Raw genomic sequence first — 20,086 nt, forward strand, 5'->3', positions numbered from 1 at the left:
TGGACTCTTCCACAATCAATGCTTTTTAAACTCCTGTGAACGTAAAAGCGCATGTAAGTAATTAAAGTACATTGCACGCGTCACTCCAACAGATGACGCATCACAAACATTTGTAGTAATAAAATGCAAGAAACCACCTTGGGAAAGGCAGTTCAGAGAGGGACCCCTTTCCAGGTAGGTTGGGAGTGCAGTGGGTGTCAAAAAAAGGGGGGTCAATACAACACAATACACAGACCAGGACACAAGTCATCCTCAATACAATATGAAATCTTACAAGTACAGAGCACTCACTTTGCCCACCCATATTGTGCTCAGAGGCTCTGAAGCAGGAACTGTGAGGCACAAACACAGCATTAAGAAATTGTCAAATAAATGAATAATGAGGGGCATTAAGAGAAGCCCCCCTGGCTCCCCACTAAAGTGCCAAAAGGTCCAAACTGACAGGGAAGGGGATCTTGAAAAAGACTGGGCCCCCCACCCCCACCTTCTCCATTTTGATTCCGTTGGCCATCTGACTTCCTTCCCATTTCAGATTGGATGGTCACGAGTTTCTGACTGCTGCTTACCGTGGACATGACGGCGTTCCACGTGGCCGTGAAGACATCCGTATCGTTGCTCCTCTGATAGTGGCTCCTCAGTTCCTGGGTGAAGTGCTCCCTCGTCAGCTGAAAGAGGGCACAGGGTGTTAGGTGTGATGGAGCAATGGGTGGCACCTCAGCACCACACTGGAATAATGTGAGGATTTTCTATGGTGACTGGAGTGCCAGTCCTCCCACCAAACCCCACAAAGTTGCCCCCTGTAAGTTGAAGGACCCGCTTGCAGGGCTGCATGCGGATTAACGTCACACTCAGGACGGCGCAATTTCAGGTTAAGGGCCCAATGGAGTGGAATCACTTCTGTCATTTTCGGGATCTGAACCGGTTCGATTGCCAGCGCAGATCCCTAGCCTCAGAGCCACCACTTCCGACAGATGGATAAAAAAACATAGTAAAAATTATTATTTTTTTAAAAAGCAGCCCAGAAAACCCCAATGCACAAAAGTCATTTTTTTCCTGCGGATGATGATGATCAGAAAATAGCTCAACTGGGCGAGAAAAGCGCAGACCTGACTCGGGGACGGATAACTCGAAATGTCTGCCATGCTGTGTAATGAGGACCATCTAGTGGCCAAGTGAGGGACTGCAGGCACAGGACTTTTAACATTTACTTACATTTTACAACATTTGAGATCCAGTTATTTTTCCATGTGGGCGCACAGACACGTGAATTGACTCGCTCGTGGTTACCTGGTGACAACACTAATCGGTAACTGCCGAAGGTGGTAGCCCCTTTCTACTCCACGCCTGAACTGCCTGCGCTCTGAATGAACCCGAATTCAGCTCGGCATGGCTCCTTGTTTGAAATGAAAGCAGCACAGAGGCGTCACTTACGTTTTCCCGGAAGATAAAGGCGAGGATTCCAGCCGCCAGCTCTGCCAGGAAGATAATGAGAATGAGCATGAAGAACTGGAAAAAAGAACACAACAAATAAAAAAAAATAAGAATGTGAAAGACAAGCCTCACAAATGACAGAAGATGGATGCCCCACACTGGCCAGCAGGCGTCATGAACGCCCCCGTTCGGCTCCGGCCAGTGTGTTTGCTGCCTCCAATCACCCCCTACCAATCATATGACCATTTCCATGACATTAATGGCGGGCTGTTGCTGTTTGACCTTTTGAGTCATAGCATTACCCATGTTACTTGTAAACTAGTAATTTAAATGGATTATAAAGTGATTTTTATATTCACATTTATCTCTGCATTTTATGTCGACTAGAAGGAGAGACTTCTTTTAATGAAGTTCATAATTATTCATAAATGATGCCAAAGAAAACCAGCAGTTATTTTTTTTGTAGGGATATGTTCAGGGGACATTCTAAGTAGCTTGTGCACGGATTGTAATTCCAGTCCAGGTAGTGTGGGGGCGCTGACATTCAAATCCTCTCCTTTTCTTTGGCACACCAGAGGCTCCAAGACTTGGTGATCAGTGAAGCCACGCCCACTTCTGCAAGAAACCCCTCCCCTTTCTGGGATGGAATCCATATAATGGCCACAAGTACATCTGGAAGACAGTCTTGTTGTGGACTCACTTCTGGAAAGAGGTTGCTCATTTAATTGCCCTGTTGTTTTTCAGGGTGCAATTATTCTTCAATATACTGTATGGGCATCACCCACTTGGTTCCCCTGGTTGCCTTATCTTTTACTTATCTTGTGTATGCACTTAAAGTAAATGGGAAAAAAAAACACCCTCATCTAACATGTGCCCATCTTGGTGCCAGTGCTGATGCCAACTACCACCTTTTGGGTTCACTCATTTGTGACTCGGACACACAAATCACAAGAGGGAGAACTTACAAAAAGCAGCAGGCACTTCTTCTCACGGACGGCACCATAGCAGCCCAGGAATCCCAAAAGGAACAGCAGGCTGCCCATGGCCAAGATAATGTAGGCCCCGGTGAAGATAAGTGGGTTGGCGGCGACAATCTCCCAAAAGCCTGTGGGGTCCACCAACACCCAGATCCCGATTCCCAGCAGGCAGGATCCACCCAGCTGAAAGACAAAAAAAAAAAAAAAAGAAGAATGAGTAGCTGGCCACCTGTGCCAGTCACAAACCCGTATGGCACCCGAGCTGGCACATGCAAATGGCTCTTCACTTTAGGTGGAACTTGAATGAGGAACCTGAATTATGAATTAGCAATTAGGGATAAGCATTTAGGGATTAAACATTATAAATTAGCAATTAGGAATTAGCAGTTAGGAATTAGAAATTAGGAATTGGGAATTCATGAGGAACTTGAATTTAATAGGAGCCTGAAGTGACAGAGATTGGGAACTCAGGAGGGATTAGAAATTTGGAATTAGGAATTAACAATTAGGAATTAGAAATTAGGAATTGGGAAACATGAGGAACTTGAATTTAATAGGAACCTGAAGTGACACATACACACACACACACACACACACACACACACACATACACACAGACACAGACACTTATTCTTTTATAAAGGTGGATTTAATTGTAATTGAGCTGATTGTTTTTCTAGCTGTTTGTTATAAAAATAAGCTTTCCAAAACACTGTTATTGTATATAGCGCCTTGCATAATGTTCTCACTGTCTTACTGCTTTATGGTTTGCTTTTACAGTGGGACATTTTACAAGCTTTACAAAGCATTTAATCTTCACCATAGAGAGGATCGTCACAAGAGCTCTTTTTATACTGAACTATTATTTAAAACTATTATTTAATTACTTGTATATGGCACTCTTTCTAACTACTGTCAGGGATGCCAGGGGCAACGACCCGGCCGGGACGCCGTGAGGGACCGGATGTGGGTCTGCACCCACCCTGGATCACGTGGGGGCCGCCATCCTGGTTGCTTTGGGGGCCACGGGTTGAGGGCATGGAAGCCCCACCCTGTAGGGGCCCGTGGTCACCACCAGGGGGCACCCCAATGCCTTGGGGACCTGTTACCTCAGCACTTCCGCCACACCAGGAAGTGCTGGGGGGAAGATTTAAGAGGACACCCGGAGAGCAGCCGGGAGAACAGCCGGCACTTCCGCCACGCTGGGGCGTGACCAACAAAGGAGTGTCGGGAATCACCTGGAGCTCATCCGGGAGAATATAAAAGGGGCCGTCTCCCTTCATTCAGGGCTGGAGTCGGGTGGAAGCAGGACGAGGCAGACGAGATTGTGGAGGCGGCCCGAAGAAGAGGCATTTGTGTGGCCAGGACTGTGTGTTGGGGGTTTGTGCACTTTATTCTAAGTCTGAGTGACTTAATATTTGTAAATATTGTACATAATAAATACGTGTGGTGGTGAAAAACAACATGTCCGCCTGTCTGTGTCCGGGTCGGCTCCACACTACTCAAAGTGCTTTACATAGGCAGTGCAGCATTCACAGGGATGCTTCGATGGCAGTTATTCTCGCACCAGTTGCCTCATCACAGATTAGCTATGAGGTGGTGACGGGGACAGAGAGACAGACAGTACAGGGCAGAGGATGATTAGGGGGCCAGACAGAACAAGTCATGGTGGTCAGCTTTAGCCACGACATCAGGATGCACCCTACGCTTTATGAAAGATGCCCAGGGATCTCGAATGACCACAGGTGCCATTTTAACTGCATGGCGTCCCTGTCACAGCACTGGGGTTATTGGGGTCCACTCACAGATCACTGGCCTCACCAACACGTCTTAAAGCAGCAACAACCCAAACTTTCCTGATCTGTAGAGCACATGTTTACAAAGTGGAGATCGGTTTAAAAGTCGCTCTCCTACTGCCCCCCCCCCAAGCCTCATGTGAGCCTCAGTGAAGTCAGCAGACGAGGAGTTCAAGTCGTGGGCAGGTCGGACGCCCGAGGCCTCTCCACATTCTCAATGCTCTCTGGCTGAGTGTCCTCTAATTTGCCGTCTAAAAATACTTCCAGGGCTTTTTTTTTTGTGTTTTTTTGTTCCAATAATGGCAGCAATCGAGCCTACAGATGAACACGTCAGGCGCTGGAATGTGCGAGGCGGCGCTGAACCCCAGGCCGAGACCACGGGGGGCGCTTCACAAAACATGGAAAACAACAAGCCACTCCATGGGTGGTCTTCACAAGTCCCGGGGTTTTTATTACTGCAGGTCTATTGTGAGCAGTGCTTGATCTGACTGACCATCTTGGCTTCCCTCAAATTCCTTTTCTTTTTTTTTTTTTTTGCTGACCGCTTGATTCTTATCCTCTCTAAATTTATATTTGTCATTGGCTTCATGACCTCTGCCTAGTATGCAGTATATACAAGGTGAAAATAAAGGCGCTATATAAACCATATTGAGGCATGAAGGCATCAAACTTATGGCATAGTCCAGTCACAGTGGGGGGTCTTGGGGTCCTGGATGGTGTCACATGACCTCTTTCTCCCAATGACAAACTTTTTTAGTGAGTGGCATCACACACACACACACACACAGATACTTCAAATGAGCCTCAATGGTGAGTCAATGGAGTTTCTTAGCTCCCCCTAGTGGTGATTTACAGAATGGTTTCTCTGTTCTCACTTTGGATTTTCACTTAATTTGCATAGCTTCGCTCTCATATACGTCAGCTCGATTCAATAACACATTTTGAAACTTATCTTTTCAAACTGGCATACCAATTGTGAGTTTTGCACTGTAACTACCAGTTATCTTTGTTTGTTTGCTAATTATTGCTTTTTGATTTATCATTCTCTTGTTTTAATTTTACTAATGTTGTTTCATTTTATTGTAAGGTGACCTTGAGTGCTAAGATTATAAAACGGGATTTTCTAATGGCCAAATATAACCAAAACAATTGTTCATCCTTACCTATGAAATGTAATCTGGTTTGGAGCGTACAGCAGTTTGTACAATCCCAAGCAGCACATGCGTGAGGCATCTTTATCAGTTACTTTACTCCACAGCAGTGCCACTCGCAATATGGCGGCGATGTTGACGTACGATGCTGCTGGTCATGTGACGTCTAGTAATTCTATGTCTATGCTTAGCAGCATCACCAAGCACTCAGTACAATGAGGGGCTTTAAATGAGCCTCACCACCTCCCCCTAGTGGTGGCTCAGAGGAATCGCGTGGGTTTCTCTATTCTCACCTTTGTTTTTACGAGTTCTCATTTTACTTATTTTTTGTCTGTGCCCTCATCTGACTGCACAGCTTCGCACGAGATGCCACATCGCAGGTTCATGTGGAGTGTGAACGTTGTTGCCAGATGCTTTGAATGTGGGCAAACCTTCCAGGTCATGGAAAGTGTGTGCGTTTTTTGATTCAGTGCTTCCTTAATGTTTTAACTGTTAAAAATCACGTAATATTTGGGACAATTTGCACAAATTCCCGCCCCTTTTGGGGCCAAACTGACACACAGCATTCCAGGACAGGACCCTGGTGGCAGAGGGATAGACAGTCTGCTGACTGAATTTTTTGATGCCCCACCCCTTTAGCACAGTGTCATGCCCCCTTATCATGGTTCTCCTTCATAACACCATAACTCCTCTCCCCAGGTAGGCGTACCAGATTTTTATGGTTCCAATAATGGGATACAACTCATTCATCCACAGGGTGTGGCAGATGCAAATTAAATCAAAAAATACCCCATGGAATTTCATGTATATGGAATCGAAGACTGGATGGGTTTCGGGAGGCTTGTTCTCCCCATGTGTTTTGGCCAGCTGGGACAAACAGAGGTGCTTCAAATGAGCCTCAGTGGCGAGTCACTGGTGTTTCTCAGCTCCCCCTGGTGGTGACTCACGTTTCAATTCTCACATTTGTTTTGCCAGAGTCCACATTTTGCTTATTTTTTGCACTGTGTCCCCTCCTCTGACTGCATACTGTAACTTCATATGTGATGCCACAGGACAGGCTGCCATGGGTGTGAATGTAATTGCTAGCTGTACTGGATTTGGGCAAAACTGCCAGCTCATGGGAAGAACTGTGTGGCTTTTTCCATCCAATCGATGTTTAATGTTTTAAATGTCAGCCATGATACTATTGGTGAAATATTGGGCCCAATTTGCATAAAGCCCCGCCCCTTTTTGAGATATAATTCCAGAGAGCATTCCAGCAGAAGGGCAGTCTGCTGCCTCCCCCCCCCCCTTACTCTGCTCCACCCCTTGATGCACGGCTATGCCCCCCCCATACTGCCCCACCCCACTCCCCTCATAACTCCTCCCCAACACACATCAGTGGCTTCTGCTTCACAGCACTTAGCAGCATCACCAAGCACTCAGTACAAGCACTCACCAGCTCCCCCTAGTGGTGGCTCACAGGAATTGTGTGGGTTTCTCTATTCCCACCTTTGTTTTTCCAAGTCCTCATTTTACTTATTTTTCGACTGTACCCTCATCTGACTGCAGGGCTTCACACGAGATGCCACATGGCAGGTTCATGTAGAGTGTGAATGTCGTTGCCAGATGCTTTAAATATGTGGCAAACCTGCCAGGTCAAGGAAAGTGTGTGTGTGTTTTGTTAATTCAGTGCATGCTTAATGCTTTAAATGTTAAAAAACGACTTCATATTTGGGACAATTTTCATAACTCCTCGCCCCTTTTAGGGCCAAACTAACACACAGCATTCCAGGACAGGACCCTGATGGCTGAGGGATAGACAGTCTGCTGACTGCATTTTTTGATGCCCCATTGTGCCCTGCCCCTTTACCTCACTGCCACGCACCCAACCTACTCTCCCCATACTGCTCCGCCCATCATCACGTTACTCCGCCCAATCATCCTAACTCCTCCTCCCCTGTGGCTTCTGCTTCACAGCACACTTGCTTATTTGACCATCCACATGGCTGCCACTCCAGTTCTTGGCACACAGTGGGCAGCAGTGGCACATAACAGACTTTGGGGAGTGCCATACTTACAAAGATGAAGAAGTTGAAGATAAACATGAGGTACTTGATGCAGCTTAGACAGTCGCCCTCCATGGCTTCTCCTCGCTGTGCAGAGTCCAGCAGCGCCTGTGGAATACAAAAGAGACAGAGGCGGGCCGTTAATGGACTTGACTGTAAAGGGCAGTATGGCACCTGTATACAACATAGGCAGGAGAAGAAGGGTCCAGATCAGGGGTCCGCATTTTAAAAATAAAAAAAGGAGGAGATACAAAAGAGGAGAAACTAAAGAAACAGAAATAAAAGCTAAACGCTGCTTTTCCATTCCTGGGTCTGCGAGTGGAGGGAGCCCAGCCAAGCAGCATGCGGTACTCCGCAGACAGACAATAGAGTTGGTGACCCCAGTACGACTGCAAGGGGGTCCGGCGCCGTCTCTAACCTTAATTACAAGATGGGGACAACACAAGACTTTACCAGCATTTTCATGATGTAAGATGTTAAACCTGCAGCTTGATACTCAAACATATGGTGCCTTTCGAAAGGCAGCAATGCAAAATACAAAAAACTGCAAGATTTAACTAAGAAGAGGAAAAAAAAACTGAGAGGGTGGCATGATGGGGGTCCACTAATAAAGGGACAACAAAGCTGTGATGAGCAGACGGTGAAATCTTAGAAATAAAAAAGGGGAAAGCGGCTGACAGGCACGCACTTCACCCTGGGGCAGGTAGAGGGTGACGTGGGTCACCGGCTTATTCCGTTAAATTGCCCCGCGCTGCGCCTTCACCGCCCTCATCACTCCAGATAAGCCCATTAGGATGAGAAATAAGCAGGCCGAGCCCCCCCATGGAGCAGACCCGGATGGCCTAATCAAGTCGATAAATGGCAACGGTTTGGGTCATAAAAAGCAAACGCCATCCAGAGAGGCACTTTGTATAATTGCAGCCCATTAGGGGTCATTTACTTTAATGAAGGAGAGGCACACCGAATGCCAAGACCCTCTTTAATGGGGAGGGGGGGCACCACCTTACCATTAATTCTCCATCAAACAGTGGGCTTGTGATTCAGTTTTTGAATTTTATTCTGCTGACGATTGTGCTGAAAGTAATGGGCAGTTCCTAAGTGTGCAGTATAAGCGGAGAGTCTGAATAATACTTAATTATGAGCACAGGTAAGGTGGGACAGGGAGACAACTAACAGCTGAAAGGGGCTATATAAGGGGGATGTGACAGAAAGATATGAAAGGCTTATGAAGTCCACAGAAATGAATAGGACAGCTCAGCTATTAAGGAAACAAACAAGCGTGAAAGGCTCTATATAATATGAAAGATAGATAAATATAGACACTATATAACATAGATAGATAGATAGATAGATAGATAGATAGATAGATAGATAGATATGAAAGGCACTATATGATAGATAGATAGATAGATAGATAGATAGATAGATATGAAAGGCACTATATGATAGATAGATAGATAGATAGATAGATAGATAGATAGATAGATAGATATGAAAGGCACTATATAATAGATAGATAGATAGATAGATAGATAGATAGATAGATAGATAGAGACAATATATAACAGATAGATAGATCTGAAAGGCACTATATTGATAGATAGATAGATAGATAGATAGATAGATAGATAGAGACAATATATAACAGATAGATAGATATGAAAGGCACTATATAATAGATAGTAAACCACAAAGCATTTCATAGAGCACTCTTCCTTTATATAGAGCCTTTACACAATCAGAAAATGTTTTAAAGAGCAATTAACCTTTCTTATGCCACCAAGCATTTTGTAGAGCAATTAAGCTTTATGTAGCACCCTTAACTTTTAAACCCCACCATGTACCATTTTTAGAGCAATTGATATATAATTCCAGGGCACCTTTTTCTATAAAGCCCTACTACAGACCATATTACAGAGGAATCAGCCCCAATATAGCGACTTAACGTTTAAAGCTTTGCAGTTTTAAAGAGTATTCAAGTTTGATGTGGTGCTTTTTACCTATTAAACATCATCATAAAACAATGTATAGGGTGACAAATCTTTATGTAGCCCCCTTGCCTATACCACAGAGTATTTTGTAGCCCAATCTCTCTTCATTTGATATCTCCAGAGAGAACATTCCCTCATTCCCTCCCTCTGCCCCAGAGCACCTTACAGAATGAGCTTCCTTCCTGTAGTTCCTTTACTGATCAATCACAAAAACAAAATATTTTTACGCAGCAATCAGCCTTTCAACAGCACAGAACACCGATTCTCCATTTATATAGCACCTTTACATATAAAAATTCCATCACAAAGAATCTGATACTGCAATTAACTTTTATATAGCATCATGACCTATAAAATCCCACAACAGAGCTTTTCCTGGAGGGCATTCCTTTCTATAGTGCAGTTAGATTTGATCACAATACACTTTATAGAGCAATCAACCAGCTTTGCTGTCTATGGTGGGCTACCATACAGAATTTTATAGTGTTGTAGGTCTCTCTTTATATAGTGCCTACATGTATAACACTGCGCCACAGAGCATTTACAACACAGTCAACCTTCATATAGCACACTTATTTTTAAAGTTATACTACAGAGTGTGTTATAGTGCAACCAACCTTGATAGAACACATTTAGGTATCAAACATGAACACAAAACCCTTCTTAGAGCAATCAACCTTTTATGACTCAGCTGTCTATTGTGGACTACACTACAGCATTTCATTTCTCCTTATAGACACATATATACAGTACATACATACATTATATATATATATATATATACACACATACACACATATACACATATATATACACTCACCTAAAGGATTATTAGGACCACCATACTAATACAGTGTTTGACCCCCTTTCGCCTTAATTCTGCGTGGCATTGATTCAACAAGGTGCTGAAAGCATTCTTTAGAATTCTTTATGCAAACTTAAGAAGAACATGTTCATAATAAACAAAACTTTACACCCAATACCCCCGATCACACTGACTTAGCCACCTCCCCACCCCCATGTCATTTTTTGCTATATTGCCTTTGATTCTTGTAAGTCTAAGCATTATCCTCTGATGAAGACCCCTGGCAGGGGTTGAAAGTTATACGTGATACGTGATTCATTTTTCTCCCTTTGTGGATCTCCAGCTGCAAATATGCAAACCGTATCACAGACCTTCTCTTCCATTCATATATATATATATATATATATACATATATATATATATATATATATATGTAGGTGTGTGTGTGTATGCTACATGTACAGCACTGCACCACAAAGCCTTTTATATCACAGTCGACCTTTACATAGCACACTTAGTTATAAAACTGTGCAACAGAGCAATTTACAGGACAGATAACTTTTATATAGCGCCTTTATCAAACACTATTGCAGAACCTTTTTTTTTTTTTTTAAGAGTGCAGTCAAGCATTATGTAACCCCTTCACCTATCAAACGCTATCACAAAGCATTTTCTAGACCTTAACGTAAGACCCTTATTTACAGAACTGCACTACACAGTATTTTGCCATCAGCCTTTCTGTAGTGTCATCAACTATAAACCCCAACCACACCGCATTTTATTGAACATTCTCCCTTTTTAAATGTCGGGCGGAGTGGTGGCTCTGAGGCTAGGGGTCTCGGTTCGAATCCTGTAAACACCAAAAGTGACTCTACTCTATTGGGGCCTTCAGCAAGGCAGACCCCTTAACCTGCAATCCTGGGTGTGACGTTAACCTGCAAGCAGCTCCTCCAACTTGGGGGTTGGCACTCCAGCCAATGTAGAAAAAAAAACCTCCTCATAGTGTTCCAGTGTGGTGCTGAGGTGGCACCCACTACACTTGGGTCCCAATCCAGGTGGAATGTCATATACTCAGCGCCTGCTCCCATTTTATAGTGCCTTTACCTAACAAACACAATGTATTACAGAGCTGTATCTCTTTATATAGCGCCTTTCCTACTGACCACTGTAATAATCATACTAAGGCTGCTTTTGTATTAGACTGAATCCATCATACAGCACCACAAAACTGTTTTTCTTTTTATAGCGCCTTTCCTCCATAACAGACAGCTCTGTCACACTCCTAGTGGACCCTTTGATACCGTCTGGCCCCCCCTTATTCAGCTCCTTCCCTATCAGCCACCCTGACAGAGGATTTTGTAAAGAAATCACCTTTTATACTGCATCTATCCCAGCAACTGCTGCCATACTGGACTTGCGGTGCAATCCGAGATCAGATGACCCCAGACGTCTAGTAACCTCCATCTTATAGCACCTTTCTTGCAGAAGTTTGCACAGCGCCCAAGCTTCAAAGTCAAAGTGTACTTTATTGTCATCTCAATCATATACAGGTATACAGATAGACGAAACTGCGAAGCTCAGGGTCCACAGAGTAACAACATGACGTGCAAATAAAAAATGAAAAATAGAATTAAAATTTAAAGTTAAAACACAAACAAGACAAGACATTGTGCAAAGACAAGACAAAGAAGTAGCACCAAATATTGACATGTAGTTAACAATATGAACATTGATGCAATGTATGGTATTTCCAATGTACTGTAGATACATAAATATAGACAACAGATATGTAATATAATAAATAAATTATACGCTCGTAGATATAGATAATACAGAAATGATCAGTGTATGATGAGAGTTGTTTAAGACGTATAAACAATGACAGGTCTGAATGTTTCACAGCAGAAGGATATCAAGAGGGTCCAAATACTTAAAGTTCAGTATGAGATCTTCAGTTCTTTTCTACCTGCACACTCGTCTTTGCAGGAAACTGGCTGCCATGTATAAAAGTTCTGTTTTTCGAGGTGGTTGAGGCCGTGTGGAAGATCCCAGGGGGCAGCCTGGTGTTAAGGAGTCTGACAGATTGGCATTAAAAACTCTCCTGCAGCCTGGCAGAACTGGCTCTGATGCTGCAGTATCTTCTCTTGGATGGCAGAAGTGTGAAAAGTCCATGTGAGGGGTCCTGCACAGGCCTTGCGGACACTGCGTTTGTAAAATATGTCCTGTACTGCACTTTTCCTAACAAGCCTCACCCTTGTAATTTTTTTAAGAGAAATATGGCACTCTATATAGCGCCTTTACCATTAAGCTCATTTTAGTAGACGGCGGCTGGCAGAAGAGAGGACAATTGACAACAGGCCATGCTGTGGAAGTGAACAGCAGGCACTGAATTTTAATAGTAATTTTCTCAAACTAAATAAAGAGAAAACTGAAATTTTAGTAATTGGCAATAATGGATACAATGAGGTTATCAGAAATAAACTTGATGCATTAGGATTAAAAGTTAAGACGGAAGTAACTGTTGACTGTAATCTGAATTTTAAATCGCATATTCATCAGACCACTAGGACAGCATTTTTTCACTTAAGAAACATAAGTAAAGTTAGACCTCTTATATCATTGAAAGATGCTGAGAAATTAATTCACGCTTTTGTTTTCAGTCGACTAGATTACTGTAACGCACTCCTCTCAGGACCACCAAAAAAAGACAAAAATCAGTGACAATGAGTGCAGAATGGAGCTGCTAGAATCCTAACTAGGAAAAGAAAATCCGAACACATTTCTCCAGTTTTGATGTCACTACACTGGTTACCTGTGTCATTCAGGATTGACTTTAAAATACTGCTTATGGTTTATAAAGCCATAATCTCGCTCCATCTTATATATCGGAATGTCTGACACGTTATATTCCAAATCGTAACCTTAGATCTTCAAATGAGTGTCTCCTTAGAATTCGAAAAGCTAAACTTAAAAGAAGTGGTGAGGCGGGCAGGCGGCCTTCTGCTGTTATGCACCTAAAATCTGGACTAGCCTGCCAATAGGAATTCGCCAGGCTGATACAGTAGAGCACTTTAAAACACTGCTGAAAACACATTACTTTAACATGGCCTTCTCATAACTTCACTTTAACTTAATCCTGATACTCTGTATGTTCAATTCTTCATAATAACTATTCATGGTGGCTCTAAAATCCGTACTGACCCCAACTCTCTTCTGTTTCTTTTTCCGGTTTCTTTGTGGTGGCGGCCTGTGCCACCACCACCTACTCAAAGCATCATGATGCTCCAACAATGATGGACTGAAAGCTAGAAGTCTACGTGACCATCATCATCAGGTCCTTCCATGTGAACCCTAAATACAAAGAGGACTGTTTGACTTATGTTAGGTAGATTGCCCAGAGGGGACTGGGTGGTCTTGTGGTCTGGAACCCCTACAGATTTTATTTTTTTTCTCCAGCCTCTGGAGTTTTTTTCTGTCCACCCTGGCCATCGGACCTTACTTATTCTATGTTAATTAATGTTGACTTATGTTTATTTTTTATTGTTTCTTCTATTTTTCTATTCATTTTGTAAAGCACTTTGAGCTACATTTTTTTGTATGAAAATGTGCTATATAAATAAATGTTGATTGATTGATTGACTGAAGCCTGGCAATGTTCAGTCCGGTCACACGAGGGCAGCACTGAGTTTCTATCACTGCCCACCCCAAGACAAAAACCCAGCAGGCAGGCACTTTGGTTTCTGCGCCGCGGAACTGTAATCTGCAACCCATTACAGAGGACCCTAATGGTGGCCATGGAAACCAACAAACACCAAGCCCGGCGGCTTCGTCTGCTGACGACGGGAGGAGCTGCCAGGAAAAACAGAAGCGCCGACTCCGTCCAAAGTCACACATGTGCTTACGCTTAACATTAACAGAAAGAGAAAGGAACAAGCCGGCCGCGCACGAGGAGTTGATGTTAGCATTGCAATAAAACACAGAAGAACAAGTCAGACGTCAGGAGGCTTCAGGGCAGCGACTTGTTAACGACGTGCCGCCTCGCCGCGTGCTGCAGAGGAGCGCTGGATGGACAAGCCTGGAAAAAATTACAGAAATATAAAAAACAAAAAAGTAGGAGGGCAAGAGCTAAAACAATGGAGGAGGAGGAGAAGTGTGCAGCATGAAGGAGATTTATTTAAAATAGCGCCTTTCCCAATCAATCGCTCACTCTACATTTTACCAGACATGGCACTTTATAGAGTCCATCCATGAAACTTAAGCAATGGACACTCACAAAACACCCTCTGCAATCAATCTTTAATTTTATATAGCGCCTTTCCCAATCAATTTGACTCACTCTTCATGTTATCAGTCAGCGCAATGACAGAGGCCTTCAGAAACAGCGATGAAGCAGTCATGGCAGGCAGGAATACATCCTTTGAGCATTGCAGCAGTACAAGAGGAGTCAAGGAGGAGGTGAAGTGCATCGGGGAATTAAAAGATACAGACAGTGAAATAGCAGACGCTCTGAACTCGGAGGTCTTCACAGGTGAGGAAGTGGATAACCTCCAGCAGTAACAGGGACTACTAAGGAGGGACTGAGGGATTTGGAAATTGTAGAGAGAGAAGAGCTGCTCAGATTAAATAAGATGAAATCAAACAAATCACCAGGACTAGATAATATCGACCCTCGAGTTTTTAAGGAGACTAGCGAGTGCAGATAGAAACCCTCAACGCATATTTATAGGAAGTCACAGCGGACTCGAGAGATTCTGAAGGACTGGAAAATGGCAAAAAACAATCTCATTATATAAAAAGGGTGACTGGGTGGATCCAAGCAACTATTGGCCAGTAAGCTTAACATGAGATAGAGGTTAGGATCGCGCACTGATACGGTGCATTGCCGCATCCACTACAAGACAAACCAACGTGCATCACAGGAAAATTAATGGAAGGAATTATTAAGGAGAAGATTGAGCAACACGTGGAAAGGACAGGAGTTATGAGGAACAGTCAGCGTGGGGTCAGAAGAGGGAGGTCGTGTTTTACTAACAGGCTGGAATTCTATGAGGAGGCAACAAAAGGATCTGATCAGAGTGGAGCAGATGAGATTATTGATGTGGACTTTCAGAAAGCATTTGACAAGGTGCCACATGAGAGGGTGGGCATCAAACTACAAGAAGGAGGAGTTCAGGGTGATGTGTTTAGATGGGTGCAGAATTGGCTCAGACACAGGAAGCAGAGGGTGATGGTGTGAGGAACCTCATCAGAATTGGGTGATGTTAAGAGTGGTGACCAGCAGGGGGCGCTTCTAGGGGCCACTGCTATTTTTAATATCTATAAATGATTTAGATAGGAATATAAGTAACAAGCTGGTGAAGTTTGCAGATGATACCAAGACAGGTGGATTAGCAGATAATTTGGAATCCGTTATATCATTACAGAAGGACTTGGATAGCAGACAGGCTTTGGCAGATTTGTGGACGATGAAATTTAATGTCAGTAAATGTAAAGAATTACACATAGGAAGTAAAAATGAGAGGTTTGAATACACAATGGGCGGTCGGAAAATCGAGAGTATCTTATATATAAATGTCTACGCATGGAAGTGTGTGTCTGTCTGTCCCAGAAGTGTGAGGCTACAGCATGAAGTTCAAAGAAAGTGACTCTGTCACCAAAGTGAAACCGCCAAGAAAACGGACACTTGCTTAGCTGCTAATTGACAAGCGAGGCGAGCACATCGGGGAAACGAAACCAAAGAGAACCTCGCTTAGCTGCTAATTCACAACCGATGTGATTGACTGATTGAAGTGCCAGAATCCATGGTTTCTAGAAGCCCAGGCTTTTTACAGCACAGGCTTACACAGCTAGTACTTTATGAGAAGGATTTAGGAGTCGTAGTGGACTCTAAGCTATCGACTTCCAGACAGTGTGCAGAAGCCATTAAGAAGGCTAACATTATGTCAGGCTATATAGCGCCTTGATGTGTGGAGAACAAGTCACAGGAGGTTCTGCTCAGGCTTTATAACACACTGGCGAGGCCTCATCTGGAGTCCTGGGTGCAGTTTTGGTCTCCATAAAGACATAGCAGCACAAGAAAAGGTCCAGAGAAGAGCGACCAGGCTGATTCTGGGGATACAGGGGATGAGTTTTGAGGATGGATGGATGGATGGAGTTGAGACTTTTAACCATTGAATGTCAGTAAATGTAAAGTATTACACATAGGAAGTAAAAATGTGAGGTTTGAATACACAATGGGAGGTCTGAAAATCAAGAGTCAGCCTTATGAGAAGGATTTAGGAGTCATAGTAAACTCAACAGCATCAAAAGGTTGATGTTGCCAATACACCTTATAACAGAGAAACTCAAAGACCTTTAAATTCATGGCGGATGGCAGCTGGTACCACCAAACCAAACAACGTTCATCTGCAGATGCCACCGCACAACATATCAGCCTGCATTTCCATACATCATGGCAGCTAACAGTGGTGCTTCTACAAATCATACAGGATGACAGCAGGCGACTGGTGCCACCACTCACCACAGTATGTAGCAGCTGGCATTGCTGTACACCATCTTAATTCCACATGGTAATCACCACCATGCCTGGAAGCTTTATAGCTAGAAAATGTCACACATCATGGTAGATGTTTCCAATACACCCTATGACAGACAACGTCAAGGACCATCTAAATCCATGGTGGATGGTAGCTGGTGCCACCAAACACGATGACGTCTATCTGAAGATGCCACCACACATCATATAAGCTAGTGTTTCCATTATATCATTGCTACTAACAGTTGGTACTTCCACTAATCTTATAGTTTGACAGCAGTCTATCGGTGCCACCACTCACCACAGTAGATAACAGCTGGCAGTGCTGAACAGTGTCTTCATTCCAGCTGGCAAACACCACCAGAGCAGGCAGCTTTACAAATAGCAAATGACACTGCCACACATTATGGCAGATGTTACCAATACACCCTGTGACAGATAAACTCAAGGATTACACTAAATCCATGGCAGATGGTAGCTGGGGCCACCAAACACTATGACATCCATCTACAGATGCCACCATACATCATATCAGCCAGAGTTTCCACACATCATGGCTGTTAACAGCAGGGGCTTCCACAAATCTTACAGGTTGGCAGCAGTCCATTGGTACAACCATTCACCACAGTAGGTAGCAGCTGGCATTGGTGAACACCAGCTTAATTCCAGCTGCCAAATACCACCATACCAGGCAGCTTTACAGATAACACATGATACTGACACGTATCATGGTAGACGTTGCCAATACACCTTATTATAGAGAAACTCAAAGACCTTTAAATTCATGGCGGATGGCAGCTGGTACCACCAAACCAAACAACATTCATCTGCAGATGCCACCGCACGCCATATCAGCCTGCGTTTCCGCACATTATGGCTGCTAGCAGCTGATGCTTCTGCAAATTATACAGGATGACAGCAGGCAACTGGTGCCACCACTCACCACAGTAGGTAGCAGCTGGCATTGCTGAACACCATCTTAATTCCAACTGGCAAACACCGCCATACCAGCAAATGACATGGACACATAGAGAATCTCAAAGACCTTTTAATCCATGGCGGATAGCAGCTGGTGCCACCAAACTCTACAACGTCCATCTGCAGATGCCACTGCACATCACATCAGCCGGAGTTTCAGCACATCATGGCACCTGAAAGCCGATGCTAACTAATACATTGAGATTCTAATGGGCGGGGCCCCAAGTTATGATGCGTTCACTCGCATAATAATGAAGCGATAGAAATGAAATACGCACAGTGCATACCTTGATAGATGTGTAAACGAGCCAATCACATTCGGTGTTGCAATTCATCGACACGTCGCTCATTATTGCCAAAGGGGTATCCGCAGGCATTGTAGGGGGTGTTGGCAGCAGTTTTCCTGTTCAGTGTTTTCGTTGTCATTGTCCCTGCTCTTGTACTTTTTTTCTTTCAGTGCTCCCCAAATGAAGAAGTCCAGAGGTGACAGGTGCGGGGGACGAGGTGGCCATAGTCCCTTTGAAATGACCCAATTCAGTTTGTGCCATGCTGCGAGCTGACGTGTGACGGGTTGTCTCATCTTGCTGGATGTCACCTTCTCTGATGTCACGGTCATCCAGTTAACTCACAAATAAGTCAAAAGGAGTGCTATATCTCACTTGTTCATACGTTGGATTGCTTCATTATTAAGACAGCAGTACATCATAACTCGAGGCGCTGCCCATTAGCATCACCCTGTGGTACAGCATAGCGGGTAGCAAGTCGGACCAAAACGCATCATTAGCAGTTACCAGCTGGGTGCCACCAAATATCATGGCACCATTTGAGAGAACATCACATGGCAGTTAACTGGCATTACGTCAATCAGATATCTGATGATGCCACCAGATGCCCATAACACACCAGGCTGGCACAATGAAATGGCATTGCAATTAACTAAAAGACACTTAGTTACACAAAGCACCTCGACAAATAAAGTCTGCCTGGCAGGCTGCAAGAGAGCGAGACCTGAAATGTGAACTCGTTAAATTAAAATAAACCAAATAATGAGGATGATGAAGCCGCTCCTCTTGCCCAGGCTCTCGACCACACAGAGTCCCAGGTGCCACTTTCCATTCTTCTCTTTGCTTGTCTTAATCTCCACAATGAATGTCTGGTCACATAGTCTGCTATGATTTTTGAGGCAGGAGGTGATTTAAAGCAAAAGAATATCAAAGGCAAATGAATTAACAGGAAATTGATGTTACGGTTAAGTTACATGATGAGTTTGCTCCATGTTTGTCACATTTTCACAATCCATCGTTTTCAATTTGCAGAATCCAGAACAGGAGTGTACTGTATGTGGTGTTCACCATTATTAACAACATCTTTCTATATAACGAATGGCATAGACAGCCCACACGGCCAACCCAAGGGAAAAAAGGGGGGTTCCAGGACCTCCACAGGAATTATCACCCTACCCCACCCTACAAAGACCAGTTTGGCTTAATAGGCCACTGGCCGGAACTCCAAATGAAAATCTGTCAATAAACAGCAGAAATGCTGCGTCTGAATTCCATCCTTATGCACCCAAACAGCGTGCTGTGCTCATTGACAGGTACTGAAAAGTGAAACTAAAGAACCAAACAAATCAATGCCACATCAATTTCATGCCCTTCCAGTGCCCGGGCACCTCAATTCCTGGAACTTTCCTAAAACACTGAAGTTTCTCGTTAAAAAGAGCCTGGAAAGCAAACCGGTTTGAACCAGCAGAGTTCAAACGGAAGTCCTGCTTCACTCCATATATTTAAAAAATTCTTAGGTTACCAAAAAATGTGCTTTACATTAAGCCTAAGAGTAACTCTTCGCACTACACTCTGATATAGCGCCTTTCAAAGGTAAACATCTACCAAGGTGGAACTCGGACATCCTGGTAGGAAGCTAAAGACCTCACAGCTTCTTCCTGCAGAGGCCTCTGGACACCAAGCATCTGCTCACCTAATTTGCATTTGATTTTTTGAAAAATTAATCACATTTTAAACAATGAATTATTCATGACTTAATTATGTTCTAGGCCCAGCACCTGTAATTATTTTTTTCTAGGACAAAGTTTTGTTTTTCATGCCTTCATTTTATGTTTTTCATTCAACAGGATATTAAAGGCCTTGTGCCTCTTTAAAATTAAGACAGCGCCATCTAGTGGGCTCAACTAGTAACTGTCAAGTGAAAATCCCACCGCTGGCTCATTTAGAAAAAAAAAACTCTTAGTGTGACCCTTGAGGGGTCCGTTTGTACACCTGTGGTAAAAGTGATATGAGGTAAGGCACTCTATAAATGACACCACTGAAAAACATACTTATATTTAATATTTGCACTTCTTTTGCTGCACTGAATT

At 43.6% G+C, this 20,086-nt stretch overlaps 1 protein-coding gene across 1 annotated transcript in view; it reads right to left on the minus strand.

Moving 5' to 3' along the window:
* The window catches only part of LOC120516956 (tetraspanin-18-like), a 102,597-nt gene that overhangs the window by 14,765 nt on the left and 67,746 nt on the right, over positions 1–20,086 (minus strand). The window contains exons 2-5 of the mRNA XM_039738997.1: positions 7,416–7,511; positions 2,397–2,591; positions 1,432–1,506; positions 567–665 (exon numbers count right to left, since the gene is read on the minus strand). Coding sequence (XP_039594931.1) covers positions 567–665; positions 1,432–1,506; positions 2,397–2,591; positions 7,416–7,478 — 432 coding nt within the window. The 5' untranslated portion in view covers positions 7,479–7,511. The remainder of the gene's footprint in view (positions 1–566; positions 666–1,431; positions 1,507–2,396; positions 2,592–7,415; positions 7,512–20,086) is intronic.

Source organism: Polypterus senegalus, chromosome 1 (genome assembly GCF_016835505.1).
Source record: "Polypterus senegalus isolate Bchr_013 chromosome 1, ASM1683550v1, whole genome shotgun sequence".
NCBI classification, from domain to species: Eukaryota; Metazoa; Chordata; class Cladistia; order Polypteriformes; family Polypteridae; genus Polypterus; species Polypterus senegalus.